Source organism: Stenella coeruleoalba, assembly GCF_951394435.1.
Source record: "Stenella coeruleoalba genome assembly, chromosome: 8".
Classification (NCBI taxonomy): domain Eukaryota; kingdom Metazoa; phylum Chordata; class Mammalia; order Artiodactyla; family Delphinidae; genus Stenella; species Stenella coeruleoalba.
Genome location: NC_137154.1, coordinates 42,067,871 through 42,095,204, shown reverse-complemented (window position 1 = coordinate 42,095,204; position 27,334 = coordinate 42,067,871). Strand labels below are relative to the sequence as shown.

The 27,334-nt window shown below is 35.6% G+C and overlaps 1 protein-coding gene across 7 annotated transcripts in view; it reads right to left on the bottom strand.

Moving 5' to 3' along the window:
• The window catches only part of BTBD10 (BTB domain containing 10), a 72,230-nt gene that overhangs the window by 26,953 nt on the left and 17,943 nt on the right, over window positions 1-27,334 (bottom strand). The window contains exon 2 of one of the 7 annotated variants that reach the window (XM_079929445.1): window positions 18,667-18,824. The exons of 2 other annotated variants lie outside the window; for them this stretch is intronic. In XM_079929445.1, coding sequence (XP_079785571.1) covers window positions 18,667-18,767 — 101 coding nt within the window. In that variant the 5' untranslated portion in view covers window positions 18,768-18,824. Of the gene's footprint in view, window positions 1-13,959; window positions 18,281-18,666; window positions 19,000-27,334 lie in introns of those variants that run through there. 4 more of the 7 variants (XM_079929447.1, XM_079929446.1, XM_079929444.1 and 1 more) reach the window with 4 other exon arrangements.

Sequence of the window (27,334 nt, the reverse complement as noted above, 5' to 3'; positions counted from 1 at the left end):
GAGAGTGATCCCTGAAAGATAGAAAATAAATAAGATAAGGCCAGCAACTGCCCAAAATTACTACCTTAAGAAGAGTTTCCAGAATAAAACACAGGGAGGCAAAACCCAGGCAGAAGCTGATGGACTCTGAGTTAAGGATATGGAGCTGAGAGGCCGGGGACAATAGGTGGCTAGAGTTCTAAGGAAAGAGTACCAGAGAGGGGACAGCAGCACAGACAGAAAAACCTCAGAGATCTGCAGAGCCTAGTACCAATCAACGTACACGTGAGGAAACTTGACGAGGCTGGGGAAACAACCAACTCAAAGAATTAGAGGAAACAGTGCCCAGGACTCATATAGAGCCAGGAATAGGGCCTGTTTCCTCCAGTCAGGATGGAAAACCTCATAAAAGGGCACTGAAGGGAGAATCTAAAGGGTCTTGGCTCTGAAATGGGAAATAATTAGACCTAAACTGAGCACTGTTCTAGTCATACCTAACAAATGTTAACAGCAACACTTGAAAGAATCAAATTGTTTCCAAGTAAGTAAACTGAATCCTAAAACAAAGCTCAAGAAAATTTATAGGAATACAAAAATATCCAGCAACCAAAAAAGGTAAATTCACAATGTATGGCATCCAGTTAAAAATTACGAGGTATGCAAAGAGGGAGCAAAACATAACCCATGAGGAAAAAACTCAACTAAAACCAACCCAGAACTGACACATATCTTAGAATTAGAAATAAAGACATTAAAACAGCCATTATAACCATATTCCTCCAAAAAGTTATATACAGATATAGAATACTAAAAAGATGCAAATCAGACTTCGAGAGACAAAAATGATATCTGAGATAAAAAATATACTCAATGGAATTAATGGAAAATTACACATTACAGAAGAAAAGATTCATGAATTTGAAGACACAGCAGTAGGAAATATCCAAAATGAATATAATATTCTTTATAGAAAAATAAATTGAGCATGAGTGAGCTATGGGTCAACTTTAAGTGCCCTAATATAGGTATAAATGGAGTCCATAAAGGAAGAAAGGTGAGGAAGAGAAAAATATCTGAAGAAATGTCTTGAAATGTAATTAAAACTACAAACCCATAGGTGCAACACGCACAACAAATCCCAAACACATTTTAATAAAAAATAAAATCCCAAACCAAAATGATAACCCCTGCCAACCTACACTTGTTACATCCAGTGAAAACATCTTTCAAAAACAAAAGGGAGGGACTTCCCTGGGGGCGTAGTGGTTAAGAATCTGCCTGCCAATGCAGCAGACACAGGTTCAAGCCCTGGTCCGGGAAGATCCCACATGCCGCGAAGCAACTAAGCCCGTTCGCCACAACTACTGAGCCTGCGCTCTACAGCCCGCGAGCCACAACTACTGAAGCCCGCCCACCTAGAACCCATGCTCCACAACAAGAGAAGCCACCACAATGAGAAGCCCATGCACCGCAACGAAGAGTAGCCCCCGCTCGCCGCAACGAGAGAAAGCCTGCGCACAGCAACCAAGACCCAACGCAGCCAAAAATAAATAAATAAAATAAATAAATTTATTAAAAGTAAATAAACAAAAGGGAAATGCATTCTCAGACACACACAAAAAAGATGAATGAATTCATCATGAGCAAACCTGCACTGTAAAAAAATTTAAAAGACACCCTTTGGGGGAAGAAAACAATAACACCAGTTGAAAATACAAATCTACATAAAGGAATTAAGAATACTGGAAATAGCACAAAGTTTGGAAAGAGAGAAAGGGAAGTACATTATTATAAGGCTCTTATATGACACATGAAATGATTTAATATCACTTGAAGGTAAACTGTGATAAACTAAAGATGTATATTATAAGCTCTAAAGCAACCACTAAAGTACAGAAACAAAGAATTATAGTTAATAAGCCAACATAGAGGATAAAATGAAATCATAAAAAAGATACAATTAATCTAAAAGAGGGCCAAAAGAAAGGGGAAGAGGATAGGGAAACAAGAACAAATGGGACAAACAGAAAATAAATAGCAAGATGATAGACCTAACCTTAACCATATCTATAATCACATTAAATATACATGGTCTAAGGCATAAAAGGTAGAGATTATCCCACTGGATATAAAAACCAGACCCAACTATATGCTGCCTACAAGAATCAAACTTTAAATATAAAGGTACAGGGCTTCCCTGGTGGCGCAGTGGTTGAGAGTCCACCTGCCGATGCAGGGGACATGGGTTCGTGCCCTGGTCCAGAAAGATCCCACATGCCGCAGATACAAACAAATATAAATACAGAACAAGCAGACAGAAAATCAGTAAAGATGAATAACATTTGAACAACACTATCAACTAGCTTAACCTAACTGACATTTATGGAACATTTCACCCAACAAGAGCAGAAAATCCATTCTTTTGGTATGCACACAGAACATTTATCAAGACAGACCATATTCTGTGCAATAAAACAAGTCTCAATACATTTAAAAGAATTCAGTCATACAAAGTATGTTCTCTGGTTACAATGAAATTAAATTAAAATTCAATAACAGAAAGATACCTGGAAAATTCCCAAATATTGGAAATTAGATAAAATCTTTTAAAATAACCCAGAAAGCAAAAAAGAAATCAGAAAGGAAAAGAGAAAATTCTGAAGTGAAACAAGTCCAGTGTATCAAAATTTGTGGAATGGCATGATATTACAGCAGTAGTTAAGAATTATAGCTTTAAATGCCTATGATAGAAAAGAAGGTCAAAGAAAAAAATCACCTCAGTTTCTGCCTTAAGAAACTAGACAAAGAGCAAATTAAACCTAAAGAAACTATAAAATATTAATAAAGATCAGAGTGGAAGTCAAAATAATAGAAAACAGAAAAAGAATAGGGAAAAATCAATGAAAACAAAAGCTAGTTCTTTGAAAACATCATTAAAATTGATAAAATCTCCAGGCAAACTGGGGAAAAAATTGAGGAGATACAAATTACCAATATCAGACATGAGAGTAGACCTCACTACAAAGTCTGCATGTATTAAAAGAGAGATAAAATATTATAAACAACTTTATGCAAATAAATTCATCAATTCAGAAGAACTGGACAAATTCCAAGCTACCAAAGCTCACTCCAGAAGAAACAAATACAGTGAACAGCTGAATGTCTATGAAAGAATTTGAATTTATAGTTAAGAACTTACCCTCTAACTCCAGGCCAAGATGGCTTCACTGATAATTCTACCAAGCATTTAAGATAGAAATAACACCAATCCTACACAAACTCTTCTAGAAAATTGAAGAAAAGATAATATTTCCTAACATTCTATGAGGCCAGCATTACCCAGATACCAAAACCAGAGAAAGACATTACCAGAACCTACATCCCTCAGAACATAGATGCAAATATTTTAAACAAAATTTTAGTAGTTTCCATACAGCAATATATAAAAATATCAATACACCAAGGTCTAAAGGATTTTGTACCAAAAATGCAAGACTGGTTGAATATTCCAAAATCGATACACAACACTATGAGATTAGAAATCAATTACAGGGAAAAAGAAACGTGAAAAACACAAACACATGGAGGCTGAACAGTACATTACTAAATAACCAAGAAATCACTGAAATCAAAGAGGAAATCAAAAACGACCTAGAGACAAATGACAATGAAAACACGACGACCCAAAACCTATGGGATGCAGCAAAACCAGTTCTAAGAGAGAAGTTTATAGCAATACAAGCCTACCTCAAGAAACAAGAAAAATCTCAAATAAACAATCTAACCTTATACCTAAAGGAACTAGAGAAAGAGAAACGAATAAAACCCAAAGATAGCAGAAGGAAAGAACTCATGAAGATCAGAGAAGAAATAAAAACAAAGAAAACAATAGCAAAGATCAATAAAATTAAAAGTTGGCTCTTTGAGAAGATAAACAAAATTGATAAACCATTAGCCAGACTCATCAAGAAAAAGAGAGACGACTCAAATCAATAAAATTGGAAATGAAAAAGGAGAAGTTACAACAGATACCACAGTAATACAAAGCATCCTAAGAGACTACTACAAGCAACTCTATGCCAATAAAATGGACAACCTGGAAGAAATAGACAAATTCTTAGAAAGGTATAACCTTCCAAGACAAAACCAGGAAGAAACGGAAAATATGAACAGACCAATCACAAGTAATGAAACTGTGATTAAAAATCTTCCAACAAACGAAAGTCCAGGACCAGAGGGCTTCACAGGTGAATTCTATCAAACATTTAGAGAAGAGCTACCACCCATCCTTCTCAAACTCTTCCAAAAAATTGCAGAGGAAGGAATACTCCCAAACTCATTCTATGAAGCCACCATCACCCTGACACCAAAACCAGACAAAGATACTACAAAAAAAGAAAATTACAGACCAATATCACTGATGAATATAGATGCAAAAATCCTCAACAAAATACTAGCAAACAGAATGCAACAACACATTAAAAGGATCATACACGATGATCAAGTGGGATTTATCCCAGGGATGCAAGGATTCTTCAATATACGCAAATCAATCAATGTGATACACCATATTAACAAATTGAAAAATAAAAACAATATGATCATCTCAATAGATGCAGAAAAAGCTTCTGACAAAATTCAACACCCATTTATGATAAAAACTCTAGAAAGTGGGCATCGAGGGAACCTACCTCAACATAATAAAGGCCATATATGACAAACCCACAGCAAACATCATTCTAAAGGGTAAAAAACTGAAAGCATTTCCTCTAAGATCAGGAACAAGACAAGGATGACCATTCTCACCACTATTATTCAATACAGCTTTGGAAGTCCTAGCCACGGCAATCAGAGAAGAAAAAGAAATAAAAGGAATACAAATTGGAAAAGAAGAAGTAAAACTGTCACTGTTTGCAGATGACATGATACTATACATAGAGAATCCTAAAGATTCCACCAGAAAACTAATGGAGCTAATCTATGAATTTGGTAAAGTTGCAGGATATAAAGTTAATGCACAGAAATCTCTTGCATTCCTATACACTAATGATGAAAAATCTGAAAGAGAATTTAAGGAAACACTCCCATTTACCACTGCAACAAAAAGAATAAAATACCTAGGAATAAACCTACCTAGGGAGACAGAAGACCTGTATGCAGAAAACTAAAAGACCCTGATGAAAGAAATTAAAGATGATACCAACAGATGGAGAGATATACCATGTTCTTGCATTGGAAGAATCAATACTGTGAAAATGACTATACTACCCAAAGCAATCTACAGATTCAATGCAATCCCTATCAAATTACCAATGGCATTTTTTACAGAACTAGAACAAAAAATCTTAAAATTAGTATGGAGACACAAAAGACCCCGAATAGCCAAAGCAGTCTTTAGAGGAAAAAATGGAGCTTGAAGAGTCAGGCTCCCTGACTTCAGACTATACCACAAAGCTACAGTAATCAAGACAGTATGGTACTGGCACAAAAACAAAAATAGATCAGTGGAACAGTACAGAAAGCCCAGAGATAAACCCACGCACCTACGGTCAACTAATCTATGACAAAGGAGGCAAGGATACACAATGGAGAAAAGACAGTCTCTTCAATAAGTGGTGCTGGGAAAACTAGACAGCTACATGTAAAAGAATGAAATTAGAACACTCCCTAACACCATACACAAAAATAAACTCAAAATGGATTAGAGACCTAAACGTAAGACCGGACACTATAAAACTCTTAGAGGAAAACATAGGAAGAACACTCTTTGACATAAATCACAGCAAGATCTTTTTTGATCCACCTCCTAGAGTAATGGAAATAAAAACAAAAATAAACAAATGGGACCTAATGAAACTTCAAAGCTTCTGCACAGCAAAGGAAACTACAAACAAGATGAAAAGACAACCCTCAGAATGGGAGAAATATTCACAAACGAATCAACAGACAAAGGATTAATCTCCAAAATATATAAACAGCTCATGCAGCTCAATATTAAAAAAACAACCCAATCAAAAAATGGGCAGAAGACCTGAATAGACATTTCTCCAAAGAAGACATACAGATGGCCAAGAAGCACATGAAAAGCTGCTCAACATCACAATTATTAGAGAAATGAAAATCAAAACTACAATGAGGTATCATCTCACACCAGTTAGAATGGGCATCATCAGAAAATCTACAAATAACAAATGCTGGAGAGGATGTGCAGAAAAGGGAACCCTCCTGCACTGTTGGTGGGAATGTAAACTGATACAGCCACTATGGAAAACAGTATGGAGGTTCCTTAAAAAACTAAAAATAGAATTACCATATGACCCAGCAATCCCACCACTGGGCATATACCCAGACAAAACCGTAATTCAAAAAGACACATGCACCCCAACGTTCACTGCACCACTATTTACAATAGCCAGGTCATGGAAGCAACCTAAATGCCCATCGACAGATGAGTGGATAAAGAAGATGTGGTACATATATTCAATGGAGTATTACTCAGCCATAAACAGGAATGAAACTGGGTCATTTGTAGAGACGTGGATGGATCTAGAGACTGTTATACAGAGTGAAGCAAGTCAGAAAGAGAAAAACAAATATCATATATTAATGCATATATGTGGAATCTAGAAAAATGGTACAGACAAACCAGTTTGCAGGGCAGAAATAGAGACACAGATGTAGAGAACAAACGTACGGACACCAAGGGGGGAAAGTGGCACGGGGTGGTGGTGGTGGTGGTGGTGTGATGAATTGGGAGATTGGCATTGACATATATACACTAATATGTATAAAATGGATAACTAATAAGAGCCTGCTGTATAAAAAAAAAATAATTCTACAAAAAGAATCATGCTTTGAAGCATAAAGTATTGATAAATCAATAGGCAAAAAGTCTCTCCAAAAGTTTAAAAATCTTACTAAAATAGTGACTCTCAGAAGCAAGTATCTATTTATATCAAACTTTAGAATATTAATTCTGCATGAATTTCCACATGTGACTTTGCCACCTAATTTGTTTAAATATTCTAAATACATGAACAGCTTCCAAAGGTAGACAGGTTCCTAAGAATTAAAGAGAAATTTTAGGGTGTCTATCATTTTGTTCAGTGAAACTACGGACCCCTATGGGAGTTGAGAGTAATAAAACTAAAGTAATATATATAGAATTTTTTAAATCCAACAATTATTGCAAAGTTTATAACAAAAACCATGCCTCTCTCTGAATGGATAAACTGTTGTACATACATACAATGGAATAGTACTCAGAAATTAAATAAGAACAAACTACTGACATGTTCAACAATGCGATAGATCTCAAAGGCATTATGCTGAATGAAAAACCCAAACCCCAAAGTTTACATCCTATCTGACTTCATCTATATATCATTCTCAAAATGGCAAAATTACAGTGATGGAGAACAAATCAGGGGTTGTCAGAGGTTAGGGATGGGGAATGGGTATGACTCTAAAGGGGTAGCATGCAGGAGTTTCTCCGTGGTGATGCAAAAGTTTTATATCCTGATTGTGGTGGTAGTTACGCAAATCTATATGTGATAAACTATCACAGAATATATACCAGAAAAAGCACGTATAAAAACTGATATCTATAGTCACTTATAGTACTGTATCAATGTCATTTTCCTAGTTTGATACACTTACGTGAGATGTTATTATTGAGGGAAGCTGGGTGAAGAGTACCCAGGAACTCACTGTACAATTTTCTTTTAATTTCTTATAAATCAAAAACTATTTCACAATAAGTTTAATAAACGTAACAAAAAAGGCAATAAACAATGTAGAGACAGGAAGAAAAAGCAAAACTGTAATCAATAAACTCAGTGCTATTTAAAAATCCATAAAACAAGGACGGGAATTTTTTTTTTTTAATTAGAGAATGAAAAAGAATTCTTAGAAATTCAAACACAAGAGCAGAAATTTTAAAAGGTTACTAGAAGGGTTGAAAGAAAAAACTGGGAATAAAAGAAAAAGAAATGAAAAATGAGACTGAAAGGACGAGAAAATTAGAGGAAGGAGGTCACCATTCAAATGTATACTGGTATGTTCCAGAGAGAACAGAGAAAACAGAGGGGAGTAAGTTATCAAAGAAATAATACATGAAAAATTTCCAGAAATAAATGATATTTACAAGCACTGCTGCTAACAGAAAATTGTTGTAACAAATACATAAAACTAAAATATCTACAAAGTGAGTAGTACTCACTTATATATGGCACCCTTGTGTAGTATACACAGGGTACAACCTTATATTACTTTCCTGCTTTAAGGATTTATCTTTAAACACTTCCAGCAACTAACATCATAACCTGGTACGTCTTATTAATGTTTGTTGAATTTAGCTTAAGTTTTAGGATATACATAACATCTAAGCATTTCCTGTGACAATTGTTTATTCCTTGTCAAATACTTCCGTGTGTGTCTTTGTGGCTACAGAGATATAGATATGAAGCATTACAGTTTACAAGGTGTTTTAAACACTTAATCAAGCTTTTAAAAACACATTTTTTCTTTTTTAAGGCTAGCGGCCTGGTGATGGGGGCTATTTAGTGTGTCTTTTTTTTTCTTTTCTTTTTTTAAAATTATTTATTTATTTTGTCTGCGCCAGGTCTTAGTTGTGACACATAGGCTTCTTAGTTGCTGCATGCATGCGGGATCTAGTTCCTGGACCAGGGATCAAATCCAGGCCCCCTGCCTTGCAAGCTCGGAGTCTTACCCACCAGACCACCAGGGAAGTCCCCCAAATGCATCTTTCCTTAAGGACAAGGTAAGCATCTTTGTAAATTTCAGATTAGATGCATCCATTTTTTAAATTAGTCTGTCCTTATTAAAGAAGCAATATTACTTTGGGGAAAAATAAGCCATTTCTATTACTATAGTCTATATTATGTTTTAGATTTTTTAACTAAACCTTTTAAATGATTTTATATTAATATATTTTAAGAATTAATTTACATTAATTGGGATTTTTACAATTTTTTTTTTTTTTTTTTTTTTTTTTGCGGTACGGCGGGCCTCTCACTGTTGCAGCCTCTAGCGTTGCGGAGCACAGGCTCCGGACGCACAGGCTCAGCGGCCACGGCTCACAGGCCCAGCCGCTCTGCGGCATGTGGGATCTTCCCGGACAGGGGCACGAACCCATGTCCCCTGCATCAGCAGGCGGACTCTCAACCACTGCGCCACCAGGGAAGCCCTACAAGTATTTTTAATGTGTTAGGTCAAGAGTTGGCAAACAAAGCCAAATTCAACCCATTGCCTCATTTTGTAAATAAAGTTTTATTAGAACACCACACCCATTCATTTACATATTGCTTATGGCTGCTTTCACTCCATAAGGGCAAAACTGAGGAGTTGTGACAGACTATGTAGTCCATACGGCCAAAAATATTTACTATCCAGCCTTTTATAGAAAACGTTTGCTGATCCTCATGTTAAGTGTCAGTAACTGTGATGATATAAGAAATGCAATTAAACTTTTAAATCTATTTTCAACATATTTAATGCAAATTTCTCTCCCTTCTTTCCCCTTTTTTGTCAATTTGCCTTTTCTATAAGCTTTTGTTCTTAATTTATGATCAGTTTCCCAAGAAACAAAGGCTAATCACTGAAAGGGCAGTTCTCAACTGAGGAATGGGCTACTCAAAGGTCATCTGTAAGTATGTTGATGCATATTTTCCATAGAAATAGTTTAAATGATACTTAAGTCCCAGATTTCCCCACAAAAAGACAAGAAATATAGCTCAAGAATAGTTTTAATATTAGTCTTCCTCTTCTTCCTAAAACCCCATTGTCAGATATATCAGCAACTCTAGTAAGGCAGAAGCAGTAGCAACAGCAAGGGAGTTTGATATACTGTTGTATGACTACTTAGAGCATCTTTTCTTTGAAGTCAAATGAAGACCTAGATACTAAAAATTCTGACAGAAAAGGAACCCTTAATGGCCAAACTTTTAACATTTTACTATCAAGGTAAAGGTTTTCCTAACTGACAAAAATTACTTTCATGCAGACAGCAAAGGAGCTGGAGGTTTCTTCTGCGTTTTTTAAATGTCCATTACCTTGTTTCTCAATTTTGAACTTTAATAAAGGAAGATGTTGCTAGGAAAGAACCTCTCCAAACTGAGGAGTCTCTGAATAGGAGTTATAATATCTAAATGTTATATTGCTAACTTTTTTACTTCTAAAAACTACTGTGGTTTTAATTCATCAATAAGTATTAGGTGCTTGCAACACACAATGACAACTATACCCTATAATAACTAAAAGTATTCTTATCCTCTTCTCTAGCAATGTTTTTAGCTTTATCATGCAGTCACTCTACCAAATAGTCACTGAACACCTATTATATGCTACTTATTATTCTAGCCCTGGTGGATATAACCGAGAAAGCCTCTGCCCTTAAAATTAATACATCCTAGTATAGAAAAACATAGAACATATATAAATAAATATATTAAATATCATATGCTGATAAGTGCTATGCAGAAAAATAAAACAAGGTAAAGAGGACAGAGTCATCATTTTGACATTCCTGGCCCCCACCCAGTAGCCTCCACCCACTAGATGCTATTAGTATTCCTTCTAGTTGTAACAGCCAAAAATGTCCTCAGCCATTGCTAAATGCTCAATGAGGGGTAATATCACCTCTCTGGTTGAGAACCACTGTCTTAATTCTATCTGCTACAACAACAATAACAATGCTAACATTTCAGCATTTAGTATATGCCAGGCACAATACTGAACACTTTACACATATTTTCATTAAATACTCAAAACTATACCCATTTTACAGTTGAGAAAATGAAAGCTTAGAGGATAAAAACCTGCCTAAAATCATGTAGCTAAGAAAGTGGCAGGTCTGAGATGTGACCAAAGGAATACAATTTTGCAGCTCATGCTTTTAACCTTAAACAAGTCTGACTCAAACTTCAGTCGTTTCTTATCCAAATGATAATTCTTCACATATTTGAAGACAGCTCTTATTGTGAGATTCCTTAACATCTACCAGAGATGTCCCCAAGACCTCTAAATTTTTAGTTACCTAAGCTGACAAGACTTCCAATTTCTTCACATCCTTCCTTCTGAATATACAAAGAAGTAAAGACAACACTTTGGTGTACTGAAGTGGCTCTAACCTTCCTTTCCATTCGTTAAGATGGTTTCTAAGGCGGTGGCGGGGGGGGGGGGGGGGGGGGAGGTTGGTAGGGGAGAAGATGGGATGATGGCAGCCATACTGTACTTTTGTTTCATATCAAGTTTACTGCCAAGAACTACCCTCAAGTCTTTTCCAAATGTGATGCTATATATAAGGCCATGCTAACTTAGTGTATATTAGTGTTTTTCAGGCCTTATGTATATGCCTCAAAAGTTCATTTAAATTTAGTCCAACAATCCAGACTTGAAGATCACTATGGATCATTTAGTGCTTTATTTACGATCTTTCTTTCTTCACTGTCACCTATAAATTTGATAATTTGCCTTCTCCATTTGAGCAATAAGACAAAAGCAAAGAACAAAGCCACCTTCCAAGATCAAAAACCTTTGGAGAGGATCCTTCAAAATGAAAACTGTGTTGATTAATTAAAACAATCAACTAGTGGCTAACTCATTTTTCCTTCATCCAAGGATATAAAAAATTTTTTTTACCAAAACCTAAGTTTAAGTCCAAATACCTATTGCTACTAGGCTACCAACTGCATCAGAGAAAAATCAAAGTTGTTCTGACAATCTATTTTTAGCAAACCCATTCTGGATCATCTTTAACCTGTTTTTTTCCTTCAAGTCAGTCATAAACTATCCTTCATTTTTTGCTCTAAAATCTTCTGTCTTTTTCAAAACCAGGCCTAGAACCCCTCATCTTTTAGTACTTCTTGTATTCTCCTAAAACCTTTAAAGACTACAAATAATATAAATAATTTTAAGATTTTACAGTCAGTTCCTTAATTGTAAGATGTTCCAGAAGACAATTCATTTAGCTAGAGGCATTACTTATCTCTATATTCATGTTGGTTTTCTGTCCTTACTAGAAATGTTTGCTTTGCTATTATTATTGATGGTGGTGGTGGTTTGCTTTTCCTCTCTGACAAAGAAGCTCCTAAATAAGACTTGAGGAATTTTTTTCTTACCTCATTGCCATATATTATTATTACACTTTCACTGATTTCCTTCTTAAAATGTAATATAAGAAACCCTTTTGGTTGGCCTTTGCATTTCTTAAAAGTCTCAGCTTGTCTGAGCTCTGTTTCCCTGATTTTTAAGAAGATTTTCTATACTTTGTTATGGCAATCTTATCTCCTTTGTTTTAAAAGTAGTGTGCATATCTTTAAAGAATTCATTGTATAATCACACTGAGAATCTTTTTCCTTCTGAAAAGTATCAAAATTGTATTTTTTACTTAACTCCTTAAGACATTCTTCCTTTTTAGAGAAATCTATGCTGTGGAATCAAGCTGATCTTTTCTCTGATCACGAATCAGAAAAACTCAGATTGGTGAAATAAATTACAAAATATATATACATAAAACACTATGCAGTTCTCAAGAATTATGCTATAGAAGACTTTCATGACAAAGGGAACGTTCATGATTAAGTTTGTTTTTTATTAAAAAAGAAAAAGAAAACAACAAGAGATGGGTTATATAACAGTGTATACAGTAATATCCCAAAATCATTTTTAAGTGTTTATGTGTGAATTTACATTTTTATATATACACAGGGAAAAAAGGTTATACGTGAAAATATTTGAAGTTTTTCTTTTGATGGTAGAACATTTTAATTTTATTCTATGTGCTCTTCTGTATCTATCAAATTTATGTAATGAATATGTATTACTCTTATAATAACACAGGCATTATTTTTTTAAAAATAAGCCGAACCAGAGAAAAAAATATTCTATAAAGTATAAGTCTAGCGTGAGATTTCTGCTTTTATAACTCTATTACTAAAGCAAGCTTAGAAAAACATTTCTGGACACAAAACCAGGGGGAAAAAAAAAGCCAAAATAAGATACCACCAGTTAGCCTATCTATACAAATAAGTTATGATAACCATCAAGATGAACATTCAAACTTTTAGAAATAAAATGGGGGAAATCACAAGAACTTCCTGACATTTCAAGGAAAAGAATGTTATAAACTACTTAATAACATTTAAAATAATTTTAAAATGTTGTATATCCTCCCAAATCCCTACCAAATGAAGGCTCAGTAGGATAGGGATAATGAAGACAAAAGAAAAAAGCCATTAGTCAAATTATTTAAAATTGTGCCAAAATTTCCTAATAAAGTAAGCACTGTTACCAGTCAAGACTTAAAATCTCATAGCAAGAACAATTATCTTCATTTAGAAACATTTTCTGGTTGAAAATCAAGTTGCAGCAATCCAAAAACTTATCTGATTTACTCTCTATTTCAGTGGCAGTATCTAGATCATCTATTCAGAGCCTGTGTTCCAAAAAACTAGGAAAAAAGTCATCTTAACCAGTTAAAACTTTATCATTCAAATACATTCAGTTCTGTAAAATATATATAAAGTGATTCAACTAATCCTTAATTCATCCAAAAGTAAAAATACATTCACCTTCTTCTTTAGGAAATTATTTCATTTCTCTATCTTGAATTTTATTTTCAAATATATCAAAAATATTATTTCAAAATTAGTTTTTCCTTAAATAAATTTTATGATATTCATAAGAAACAATATCAAACATAATGCATTCTCAATTACATAAAGATTCTACTAAGACTTTAAATGAAATAAAAAACAAAGCCTCAAACCCATAGAAACAATAAAAACACATTTATTTTAAATAACTTGCCATTAAACTGACAATCAAGACATATGATCTTTAACATTCAGAAACATAAATGATCATAATGAAACAAAGGCTAAACATATCTCTCTCAACCTCTCTCATATATGTATAGAATTATAAGCCAGCATTATCATGTAATAAATGAATACACACCTTACTTTAGTATATGCCAAGGCAGACACACAAAAACAAGAAAAAAATTTTGAAATCAGAGTATAAAGGGACTCTGCTTTTTCAAACAATGCAGCACTGAAAGCCAGGTCAGCATCCTTGGGCATTACTAGGAAACTTTAGCACGTCTGATATTTCCATCATCTTCAGAATTCCTCTGAACAATGAGAAAATTTCCCAGTCACCCTACCTCACCTGTCTACAGACTTCCTTTAGCTTTCCTCCCTCTACTGTGTAATAATGCTATTGAGGTTATTTAGGCTTTAAATGTTCAGAGATACAACCCCCGCTATATATTAATTCAGTTTATTTTCTCACAGACACTGACTCAGCCGTGGGTTGTGCAGCACTGACGTTTCTAACCAAACAGCATCGTGTGAGCTGTGATCGTCCCACTTCTCCATCTTTGTGCAGTGATTGGATATTGTAACTGATAGACAGGATGAAGAAAACTCAGGAGATGAGGGCTTAGTGATATGTAGATATGTTGCCAAATGCCATCTGTAAAGCTAATTCTAGCTCTGCCAGCTTGCCAGGTTTTAGAAAACTAGGATGCAGCTAACTTTCTTTTTTCCTTTCAATATTTTATTGTGTACCTATTCTGGGCAGTAAAACTTCTCTTTAGAACTGAAGAGAAAATATTATCTGTACTTTAAGAACCCACTAAGGAACTACTCTTTAAAGCAACCAAACTTTTCCATTTCTAAACTGCTGCTAGGACTAAAGAGTGACTTAAAAAGGAAAATGGAAAGCTCAATCTTCGTGCAGTCTCAGAAGAAAGGAGCATGCGTACTTCTATGTGAGAATGAACCCCTTGCGGCAAAGTCTGATATTGAACGTATGATGCATTTGTCTTTAGTAACCTGAGCAGACTGCAGATCTGAGTTTTAAATAGTTGTATTCGACCCAATTCAAATATGCAAGAGCTTTTAGCATATTGTCACTCTAGGGCGTTTTAACATCAGTTACACAGAAAAGGTGCTCTTTCTTTTTCCTTTTTAAATAGCAAAAACTCTCCTAATTTAAAGAAAGTTGTCATAACTCAAGCCAAATAAACTTCAACTGAAATGATCTTTAACCTCTCAGCAAGCTACCAAACCCCTCAATATAAGTATTAACTATACAACTACTAGTCAGAAAGAAATAAAGTTCAGTAATTTTTCAGCTATCTAATTCATTTGTATGCACTTGCAGAGGAATTGCAGGCACCCTGAGATCAGTTTCCCTGCCTTGTCTTTTATATCAGTGTTATACCTATTAAGTCTACATTCAAAGAAACATCAGAAAAGAAAGTACCTTAAAGTTGTATTAGGTAAAAGAGAAACCATAACGCAATGCCCACCAAACCCTCAAACCTCCAAGGTAAGTACATGTATATAGTAGTTATTATTGTTACCTTTATAATTTAAGAAATTTATTTTTATCCTTGCTAATAAGGAAAGGTAAAGGGGGAAAAAATCAAAGGAAAAACATTTTAGAAAGCAGGCTATTCCAATATGTGAACAGAACAAAAAGCAAATTTAAATAACTTTTTTGAAAATCCTCAAAAACTGAACCAATAAAGTATGCTTATTTCTTTATTGCTAAAGGCTGAATGTTTTTATTTTCAAAATTCATCTGTTGATATGTATTCCCCCAACGTGATGGTATATGGAGGGGAGGTGATTAGCTCATGAGGGCAGAGCCTTCATGAATGGGACTAATACCTTTATAAAAGAGATCCCAGAAAGATCCCTAGTCCCTTCTACCATGTGAGGACACAGCAAAAAGAGGGGTGTCTGAAGCAGGAAGCAAGCCCTTACCAGATACCAAATGTGCCAGTGCCTTGATTTTGGACTTCCCAGCCTCCAGAACCATGTGAAATAAATTTCTGTTGTTTATAATACAGCCACTCAGTCCATGTTATTCTGTTATAGCAGTCTTAACAGACTGACACATTTAGTTTTTGTAAATTTAAATCCCCAATTCTGTTTGAGGTGGCAACGGGAGCACTTATATTTCTCAGTCTCCATAATCCAGAGATGACCATATGACATAGTTCTAGACAATGATTTATTGATATAAGCAGAATCCCGCTGGAAATTTCTGAGAAATTTAATTTCCTGATATAAATGAAACCTCTTTCCCATCGTCCCCGTCTCCCTTCCTCCTCCTCCTCCTTGTCTGGAAGGTGGACATGACAGTTGGAACTATGGTAAGCCATCTTGTGATTGTGAGGAAACACCAAGAAAAATCAAAGACCTTTGACCCTAATATACTGAAGCCTTTTTGTGTACAAGAAAAATAAACCCCTAAGTTAAGCCAGTGTTTAATCTGGCTTCCTTCCACTCAAACATCCCTAAATAAAATACACAAGATTCAGAAAAAGGATGCGAGTAGGCAGAAATATAGATGAAACAAAATCAGCCATGAGTTGATAACTTGAAGCTGGGGAACGGATACATAGGGGTTCATTATACCTGTTCTCTCTACTGTATATGTATTTTAAATGTATCACAATAAGTTATTCAAAATTTTAAAAAATAAAAAGAAGAAGCTTGTTTATAAATTCTAGCTTTGTCATTTATAAATTGGATGGCCTTGGGCAAGTTTATTAACCTCATTTTTTTCATCTGTTAAATGGGGACTAATACTATTCACAGAGCTCTACCTTTAGATCCAGTCAAGGTAATCTCCAGAAGGTCCCTGGCAGGAATGCCCTCCATCTACCTAACCATCCAAGGATTAGTTCAAGTCTCATTTTCACCTGTTCAGACTGACACTGATTCCTTCTCTGAACTCTTATTTTACTGCAACTCACTACCACAGTTTAGTGCTCTATTGTCCTCTAATTGTTCCATACGTGGATATTAAAGCATTCCATGATGGTACCCTGACGAACTACTTAATCTCTCCTGAAATGAGCACAGGTTCTCAAGAATACTTGCTGCTGTTAGTTTTTAATTCTGCTCAATTAATTTACTATTAATTCAAAAGCTACCATTTTAAAAAAGTCAAATTGAATATATTTTTAAAGCATCTGAAGTTACATGTTTGTATGTTCATAGGAACAAGAGGTCCCAAAAAGTAAACTGTTTTCCCTTGGGAAGTTTCTCCATGAATGAGGTTAAGATAAGGGCAAAGGATTTCACGGTCTTTCCATTAAAAAAAAAAAAAAAAAAAAAAAAAATCAATACATTGGTATTCATTTACTTCTCTAACATTTTTCACTTAAACAACCAATACTACTGCAATCTTTTTTAAAAAGAGCACCAAAAAGATACTGATGCTATAGAAATCAAGAAGAGCTATGATAACTGTTTTTACTGAAGTAAAATAACAGTAATTTTAAAAGTACTGTTTTTTAATAAATATTTCCCATTGTATGCCCACAGCTTTTATAAAGCAAACAATAGTTTATTTTCACCTTGTCACGACTTCATATACAACAAAGTCTTGTACATCAGTAGAAAAATATTAAGAACTAGCAAGGATAAGATATAATTCACCTGAAAAAATGTATATAACATCAGATATAAATAAAGCCCCATATTTAATGAGATAAAACCAATATCTCTTTAATCTCAAAGACAAAATAAATATCCATGTAAAACAGGATGGAGAAAAAGAACTAGAGCACCAATTGAAGGACACACACACACACACACACAAACACACCAAAAAAACAAATAAACCAAAAAACACACCACTGGTGTGTACTTATAAATAAATAAAGTCAACTCAACGTCTTCATTTTAGACCTCACCACATTAAAAGTCCACAATAAAGGTACACATCTTGTCAGGAGACTTAAATAGTACTAGTCACTCATATTTTCTAGCCATGTATATAACTTAATAAAAGTAGCTGAATCATTTCTTTTAAAATTACAAAAAGGATTTCAGTATCACGGCATGTTTTTATTATTTTTCAATAAAGCTGGTATTAGTTATCAGTGATCAGGAGAATTTTACATTCAAGTAAGTTAAACGTTCAATAATATCCCCTAAGTAAATGTTCATAAAGCACAACTCTCTATGAAAACATGCTTACATACCCACATTATGTGAGGTTTATGAGGTGTCAACACCTTAAAATATCAGATCATAAAGTGTTCTAAACGAGGTGTTCCCCATAAGTCACATAGCACAAAATGAAAGCTTTAAAAATAATGTATAAATGGGCTGAAACTTTTCAACTGAATTTCATTTAATGCAGCAAACTTTAAATGAACCAGGCAAGTCACTGATGGACTGATTTTACTATTAGGATCACAATGATAACACAACATAATTTCACATAGTTAAAAATGTACAGAGGCACAGACTGACAAAAGCCTATAAATTATCATACACAATGTATTTAGAGCACAAAATAAATTCGTATTAGAGAGTTTTAAATACAAAGAGTTAACCTGATTTGCCAGACTTCCCAGTTTAATTAACTATAGCATTTATTCATGGGGTCAACTAAGGATATTTTAGCATTATTTAGAAACAGAAATTAAAATTCATATAAATACAAATATAAGAAAATCAAAATGAAAAACTGTTTCCCTCAAAGTTATTTAAGGAGAAATGCAAACATTCATATATTTTGTAAACTGGCTCCCATCCTGACAGTACTTGGCCACACTAAATGCAGTTTGATTCTTCATAAAAATCAGTTTTAGCAGAGCTTTGACATGTGAAATACATACTTTCTACCTACCTTGAATGTTTATAAAGTTTACGAGGTCTACTATGCAATTTCCGATCCCAATTCTCTGGATCACTGGAGTTACTGTCATAAGGATGAGGCCGTCCTGCCATCCCACTTCAAGCTTCCTCACACTACTGCTCTGAAAGCACACATGAAGCACCCATAACCTACATAAAAGAGTAGTGTTGACCTTTAAATCTATTCCATGCAGAGTAAGTCACAGAATTTTGTATCCTTTCTGACATTACTGTGACATTTTTTAAAGTGATGAACAGGATTATAAAACATCAGACACACAAAATGCCACAAATCAGATTAAAATAAACACCAAAAGCCTTTTTAGGTACTTTTCATTTGATTATTCGATTAAATTTGTTACTCCTATACAACATTTTAATAATGTGCTATTTGTATTTAGTAAACATACTTATTGACATTTGGGTACCTCATGTTTCCAAACATCAATACAGAACCAAAAGAGACAAAAACAACTCCACAGAATGATTCTTTCAGACAAAATTTCATTTGGAACACATTTCTTAATCACTAAAATTTTAAGATACTTAACAAAGCATCTAGTAAGACCAGATAACAATGTTGTTATTTCTTTAACCAAGTTAAAGACCATGAATAGAAATTTAATATTTGTTCAAAACTAAAAGTATGCAAACATCCTGATGTTTCCTTACAGTGCAATTATCAAAAAACATTTTATCAATATGATTCATGTATTTTATGCCTTTTCATATGTGAGGCTTATGACTGTTAGTTCTACTACAGTCCTGTAAAATTATAGAACTCACTTAACAACAGCTTTACGAAATACCTGAACTAAGCACTTTAAAGTATATTCACTACCCAATTTAATCTTCACAATCAACTTACAAGGTAGGTATTATACTCCTCATATACAGAACAGAAAACAGTCTGAGAAGGTTAGTAACTTTGCCAAAGGTCACAATGTTGGTCAACAGCAGGATTATAAAGAACAATGAGAATTTATTACTATATAGCATGAAGTCTTGATCTTGAAAAATGCTCAGACTGGAGTATTCTGTTTAGAAATAGTAGGTCAGATTTGACTTTTAGAGATTGCAAACACCAAAAGAAAAAACAAATGAGGTTAAACAATTTGAACAGTTATGTAAACTGAATTAGAACCCAGGTTTCCTGACACTCACTTCTGTATGCTTTGTATATACTTTTCCAAGCCAGATTTGATAGAGGGAAGTGAGGAGGGATTTATGCATTAAAGTCAAAGGGATGAGAGGTAATGGGACGGATGCCTACATTCTCCATCCAAAAAAAAAGTCAAAGGGAATCCAGAATTGAGAAAATACTGCACCTCACTGAATTGTATAGATTATGCCAGTACAATTTCACCAAAAAATGCCAAAGATAAACTCATGAAAATTGTGAGTCTATCTCAGAGCTCATTAAAAGAAACACTTTTATTTTAGAGAAACTATTTTGCTACTTTAGAATTTTTTTCTTAATAGTTAACTTAGTACTTTCTTTCCAAAAACAACTGAAAAATCTAATAATAAATTAACATTTTAATATAATAAATATGTAAATAAGTAGCTCAAAAAGTGAAATAAAAATAATAAAGGGGGAAGGAGGAGAACTGTACAATGGCTAATTCAAATTCCTTAGCAAATGATGCAGTTTACTTGCTGAATACTCCTGGAAAAGGAAACCTTTCCTGAAGGATCGCTGAATGACTGATTAAAAATCAGTCAGATGTTAAATGAACATAAAAACCACAAATTGTTATGAAAACAAATAAAATCTCAATTTCATTTAATTAGAAAAATAAAAATGTATTTACTAAATAAGAAACACTTTAAAACTTGAATTTGGTATTATAGCTAGTTATCTGTCTTGAAAAGATGAGGCAGAAGAGAAGGGTGAAAAAGAATAAATCAGAGAGACAAAGCAGGAAGTCAGTTAGGAAAAAATGGTCACAGACCAAGAGAGACCAAAAAGGTAAAAAAGAATAGTAGGGAAAACTGATAAGGAGGGAAATGAAAGATGTAGAGGCTTAGCAGGTTATGTAGAATGAGATTTAGAGCATTTTCTCCTTACTGGATAGGTCTTCCAATAAGCTATTTCAGGCATTAGCATTTCCTTAAAGGGCACATTAGCTCCTAACCCTTAACTGTAAGACACACCCTTCGGGAAACCCACAGAAGACCACTGAGTAAAGAATAATCCTAAACCATGGGAGACAGTGACTAAAAAAATACAACCACAAGGAATGAATAAGGTAAATTCCAATTCATATTTTCCACTATTTTACAGTGGGTGGCACATATCTAGTAGCTGGGAAATATCAGTATGAATTCCTAATCAATCCTACTGAAATTAACAACATGTACATTATAGCCAGCCACAAGAAAGTAAAGAATGTTCAGATGAAGGCTATCGAAAAAGTCAACTGGAAAATCATGTTTACATTTCACTTGTCAATAAAATTTGAGTATCACCATGTGAAGGATTTCACCCCACTCCTCACTCCCAATAGCAAGGGTACAAACAAAAAAGAAGTGAAATTCAAGTTAAGGTAGCTGGAAAAAATATGCCTGTGTTTGCCTACACATGCTAGCACATTTTTAAATGCTACAGATTTAACTACAAACAAATAAAAAGCAAACGACACACATTATATACTATTTTGAAACATCTAATGATCTTCTATATTTTAACCAATCTCTACGCCATACTCAGTGACATTATATTAATCTTATTTCACTCACTCACTCATTTATTCATTCATTCATGTACTTATTGAACAGCTAATATAACATGCCAAGAAATTTACACATGCTAAAAGCAAGCTGGATGTCATTCTTCTGCTCAAAAAAACTCACCCTAGCATGGGGAGAAAAGACTCCACTAACAGCTCTATACCACTTACTCGTGTATCTCTCCTACCTGGGTAGTCTTGCATTGTTACCCCACCCTCCAACCCCATATCCTGGGTGTTCTTTGGGATTCCATCTTCATCTGCTGGGTCCAGGGAGACAGCAAAGAAATAGGATCAAACCCTTGAGAACACCAGGTTTTACACATAACATACAATGAATCAAAAATCTTGAAGTCATCCTTGACCTCTCCTTTCCCAACATCAAGTCTAACTTCAAATTTTTCTTTTGACTCCTTCTCTTCCTTATCAATCATAAGGCTGCTGTCTTCATTTAAACCTTAATAGCTAAGAATAAGCCTCTTACTTGACCTCTTTACCCCATTCGATTCCATATTAGCTCTGCTATAATCAGAATTATCTTTCTAAAAACTTTTAATGGCTCTTCATCTCCTGATCTGAACTCCATACCATAAAAAGTTCTTCAAAATCTGACACTTGGATCCCCAATGTCTACTTTATATTAGGCAAATTAAAGATCTGGTTTGGATCTTGTAATCACCAAAAAATAATTTCTGGACTACTGGAAACAAAATTCTTAGACAATATGTAACAATTCATTACTAATATTTTTAGGCATGACAGAAGTAATGTAAATTCTAAATAATCTAGAAATAATCCATACAGAGGCTGGAACAATTGGGCCTATTGGCTAGAGACATACATTCAGGAAACTGCCAAAAGTCAATTGGGAAAGAGTGCGTCGATTGCTTCTCCTTCTCTTGGATATTACTACCTTTATAACAGGAGGGGGGTGGGGGTAGGAAGAGACAGAATCTTCAAGACTACAGTATCATAAGTAAGTACTCCCAGGGACACTATTTCCAGGCACTATTAATTAATGGCAATGACCCACAGAAGAGCTTAAAAAAAAAAAAAACAGGACAGTATCCAGAGACAATTTATGCTGTCCTTCCTGTTATCAATGTGCTAGGAAGATTACATACTTTCTCCTATTTAAAGCTCAAAACAACCCAATATTACTATCCTGTTTCATAGATGAGGAAATCTTAGGGCTAAGATGAGAATCCCAGTCTAACTGAAAGCCCATGTTCTTTCCATACTGTAGCAAGTGAAGTACACAGAAATTCATATATTTGCTCCTTATTGCCAACAGATGTCACTTTTTTTTTTTTTTTGCGGAGCACAGGCTCCGGACGTGCAGGCTCAGCGGCCATGGCTCACGGGCCCAGCCGCTCCGCAGCATGTGGGATCTTCCCGGACAGGGGCACGAACCCGTGTCCCCTGCATCGGCAGGCGGACTCTCAACCACTGCGCCACCGGGGAAGCCCCAGATGTCACTTTTAAACACAGCCATCTTGTGGCTTTGTGCAAACTACTGAGATCTCACTCTAAATAGTGTCATTACACAAGAGCTTTTCTGATAAGTGAAATTATTTTTATCTCTCAAACTTGGCAAACAAAGTGTGTGGTGGTTACTGGAGAGAAAGACCTGATAGAGAGGGAAAAAAGTGAATAGAACAGAATCACATAGTGATACCAGGGCCAGACACCAAGGACTGCCTTCAGCTGCATAGAAAGCCAAATACCCAGAGGTGGGAGTGGGAAAGACTGACCAAGAGGTAGTCAAGAAGGCACCTGAGCTAGCAAAATGTCCTAAGGTAACCTTTCCTATATGGAAAAGACCAAAAGCAGCGATAGCCCCCCAGGGCAAATGAATCCCCCCAGGGCAAATGAATCGCTTGAGATTGGCAGACTAAAAGAGCAAACACCTGAATGCTAGGGGTCTAGATGTAGGAAGAATTTCTGAAGGGCCAGAAACTTGAGGGATCATTTGATGAGCTTCTCTCCTTATAGGCATAAAAGAGAGACTGTACCAGCTTGAAGACACAAAATACATGATATAGATATAACTGTGAAAGAAAAAGAACAAGAGGAAGCAGCTTTTAAAAGGAACCAGAGGGATGAAAATGAACCTCCTGCAAATGCAGCTGAGAGAATTGATCATGTGAGCCTCATACAGATAACAATTATTTAAATTTGGATTAAAAAAATTTTTAATTGTTTTATAGCATTTTTTTGGAAAGTGTCTCAAAGCATACAGTAGTAAAAAAAAAGAGCTTACTCTTTTTTTTTTTGGCGGTACGCGGGCCTCTCACTGTTGTGGCCTCTCCCGTTGCGGAGCACAGGCTCCGGATGCGCAGGCTCAGTGGCCATGGCTCACAGGCCCAGCCAGTCCGCAGCATGTGGGATCTTCCCGGACCGGGGCACGAGCCCACGTCCCCTGCATCGGCAGGCAGACTCTCAACCACTGCGCCACCAGGGAAGCCCAAAAGAGGTTACTCTTGAAAAACTCCAACTGGAAGGGTACAGAACCATGAGATCAGCTTGAAGTTTTTATGCTGAGAGCCCTCCCCACCCCCTACAAATATGGTGAAGGCAGCCACACAGCTCAAAGTGGTAGAGAAAATAATTCAGGGCTGGAAGTGCAGCTGGAAATTTAAGGCAGACATACTGGGAATGAAAGAACCACAGAAGCGTAAAAATCTGAGCATAAACTCTGCTCAGTTAAATTACACACGCATGGGGGGAGACCCCAGGTAGCCCCTATGGTGGATTATAGAAGAATTGAAAGCTACAGGGCGTAAGATCTATGAGTTTGATGCTTTTTAAACTGAATGTATTCCCCAACCATACAGCCCAAGCAGCAGAAAGCTGAAGCCCTTACTGGCTTGGGATGTCAGAGAGCAGAGACCACTACAGAAAGACAAAATAGATACTAGGAGGGAATCCCCAGAAGTAGAGGAACCACAAGGCAGATCAGCTCCAAAATCTGAGTATAATCTCTGCCCCAATTTTTGGCTGACCACCAAACTACACAGGTGCAAGAGAACACTAACCCTTACCCCACTCCCCAGGAGACCAAGCTAAAAAAACAAGTAGCTGGAAGAAAAGAACTGAGCACAGATATCAGCTGTCTCATACTGTGTAGGAAACAAAGTATGCAGATTGAGTCCAGGCAAGTTAATGGTCCACTAGAACAGAAACCCCCTGGGCTTCCCTGGTGGCACAGTGGTTAAGAAACCTCCTGCCAATGCAGGGGACACAGGTCGAAGACCTGGTCCGGGAAGATCCCACATGCCGCAGAGCAACTAAGCCCATGTGCCACAACTACTGAGCCTGCGCTCTAGAGCCCGTAAGCCACAACTACTGAGCCCGTGTGCCGCAACTACTGAAGCCCGCGCACCTAGAGCCTGTGCTCTGCAACAAGAGAGGCCACCACAATGAGAAGCCCACGTGCCGCAACGAAGAGACCCCCCCCTCCGCTCGCTGCAACTAGGGAAAGCCTGTGCGCAGTAAGAAGACCCAATGCAGTCAAAAATAAATAAATAAATTTTTAAAATATACATTAAAAAAAAAAAAAACCCTGACAATCCTCAAAAGAACACCAAAAATTTCAACCAAAAATTACAAGATCCAAAGAAACAAGACGGTAAAAAGGCAGTCAATGGAAACTGACTCCAAGTAGGTCCAGATGTAGGATTTAGCAAATAAGGACTTCAAAGCACATATTATAAATATACTTAAACAATTACAGGAAAGTATATTCAAAGCATAAAACAAGAAAATGGTCTTAATGAGTGGCAGAAAGGGAATCTCAATAGATAAGTGAAAACAAAAAATGAAAACTCAGCTCTAGCTGAAAAGAACTAAAATGAAAAATCCATTAGATGGGCACAATAGCAGATGGAATGACCAAAAAACAAAAAAACAATCAAGGAACTTGAAAACTACCCAACCCATAGAATAAATTACCCAACCCATAGAATAAAGAGAAAGATTAAAGAAAAACAACAGCTCTGCAGACACAGATGGGACAGCATCTAATGATACAACATGTAAGTAACTGGAGTCACTACTAATACACTCAACAAAATGGAATCTCAAAAGCATTATGATAAATGAAAGAAGCAAGACTTAAAGGTTCCATACCATATGATTTCATTTATATAACATTGTCAGAAGGACAAAACTGTAGGGATTATAGATAGAGCAGCAAGACGTTAGAGCGTAATAGCACAAGGTAATTCTGGGGGGTGATGGAATTATCTGTAACTGGATTGTGGTGGTGGTGGTAGTTACACAATTGTATGCCTCTGTCCAAACGCCTAAGAACGGTACACCAGAAAGAGAATTTTATTGCACTGAAATTTAAAAAGAAAAAAACAGCAGCAGAGATGTTTAATAAATATTTACAAATGTCAAACATATTAGCATGACATAATTAAAGCACTTTTGGATCAAAACCCCCACATCACACTGCCCCCCTTACCATCCCAAGCATACTTAATCCACAGCCACCCTCCCACTGCCGTAAATGACACACACACATTTTTGATCATGAAAACTGGTGAGAATTTTTCTACTTCTGCCACAATAGTAAGTGACTTAGAGAAAAGGTTTTGGAATCAGATAAAACTAAGTTGTATGACTTTGTACAAGCTTCTTAACCTCTAAGACCTCAATTTCCTTAAATGTGAAATGAAGAAAATAATACAATTCTCTTTACCATTATTTTATCTATTACTAATATAACTGCCAATCAAATTATTATAAAGAATAAATAAGGGGAAGACATATGGGAACATATGTTTATGTATGACTGATTCACTTTGTTATAAAGCAGAAACTAACACACCATTGTAAAGCAATTATACCCCAATAAAGATGTTAAAAAAAAAAAAAAAAGAATAAATAAGACAGGACACCTTATATAATAACACAGTGCTGGGCACATTGCTGACTTTCTCTAGTAGACTACCAAATACAAATTTTGCATAATATTTCATTAGTTCATTTATAACTTTCCATTTGCCTTTTGAGATCACCAGGGACGATGAGAATTCCTAGACAGTCGCTCAACATTTACTGAGCATCTATAATGTGCTAGATGGCTGGAATAAAAAGGTGAATATGATATCATCCATGTCCTGGTTTAAATAATAATTATAAAATAATCACAACACAGGGAACAGGGGAAGAATGAGTGAGGATACGATTTCTACTCATTTTGAGTTTTCCCAATTTCTCCAAGGTACACCTGACCTTCCCCTGTTCTACTGAACATTAAAATTTCCTTAGACTTTTACAGGGTCATCAAAGAGCCATGTACTTTGAACACAATAGCTGGCAACAGTTTCAGTAGCTAAATCAAAACCTTATGTCATCCGACTTTGCTGGTGGCGCAGTGGTTAAGAATCCGCCTGCCAACGCAGGGGACACACGTTCGAGCCTTAGTCCGGGAAGATCCCACATGCCGCGGAGCAACTAAGCCCACAAGCCACAACTACTGAGCCCGCATGCCTAGAGCCTGTGCTCCGCAACAAGAGAAGCCACCGCAATGAGAAGCCCCCACACCACAACGAAGAGTAGCCCCCACTCACCGCAACCAGAGAAAGACCACACGCAGTAGCGAGGACCCAACACAGCCATACGTACATACATACATAAATTAATTAATTAAAAAAAAACCTTATGTCATTCCTATAGTAACTATGATGTAAAACATATTTCACTCAGCTTAAAAGTAAATTTTAATCTCTGGAAGAACAGACAAATCATCCTAGTTTCTAACCTCTCTGAAAACTCCTTCAGTTATTTTTACCAGAATATTCTTGCTGTATCCAAGAAGCTTAAAATTAAATTTTTTCTCTCATTTGGACATAACAACCTCCTTTCTACATAACAAATTACCACAAACCCAGTGGCTTACAATACCATATACTATCT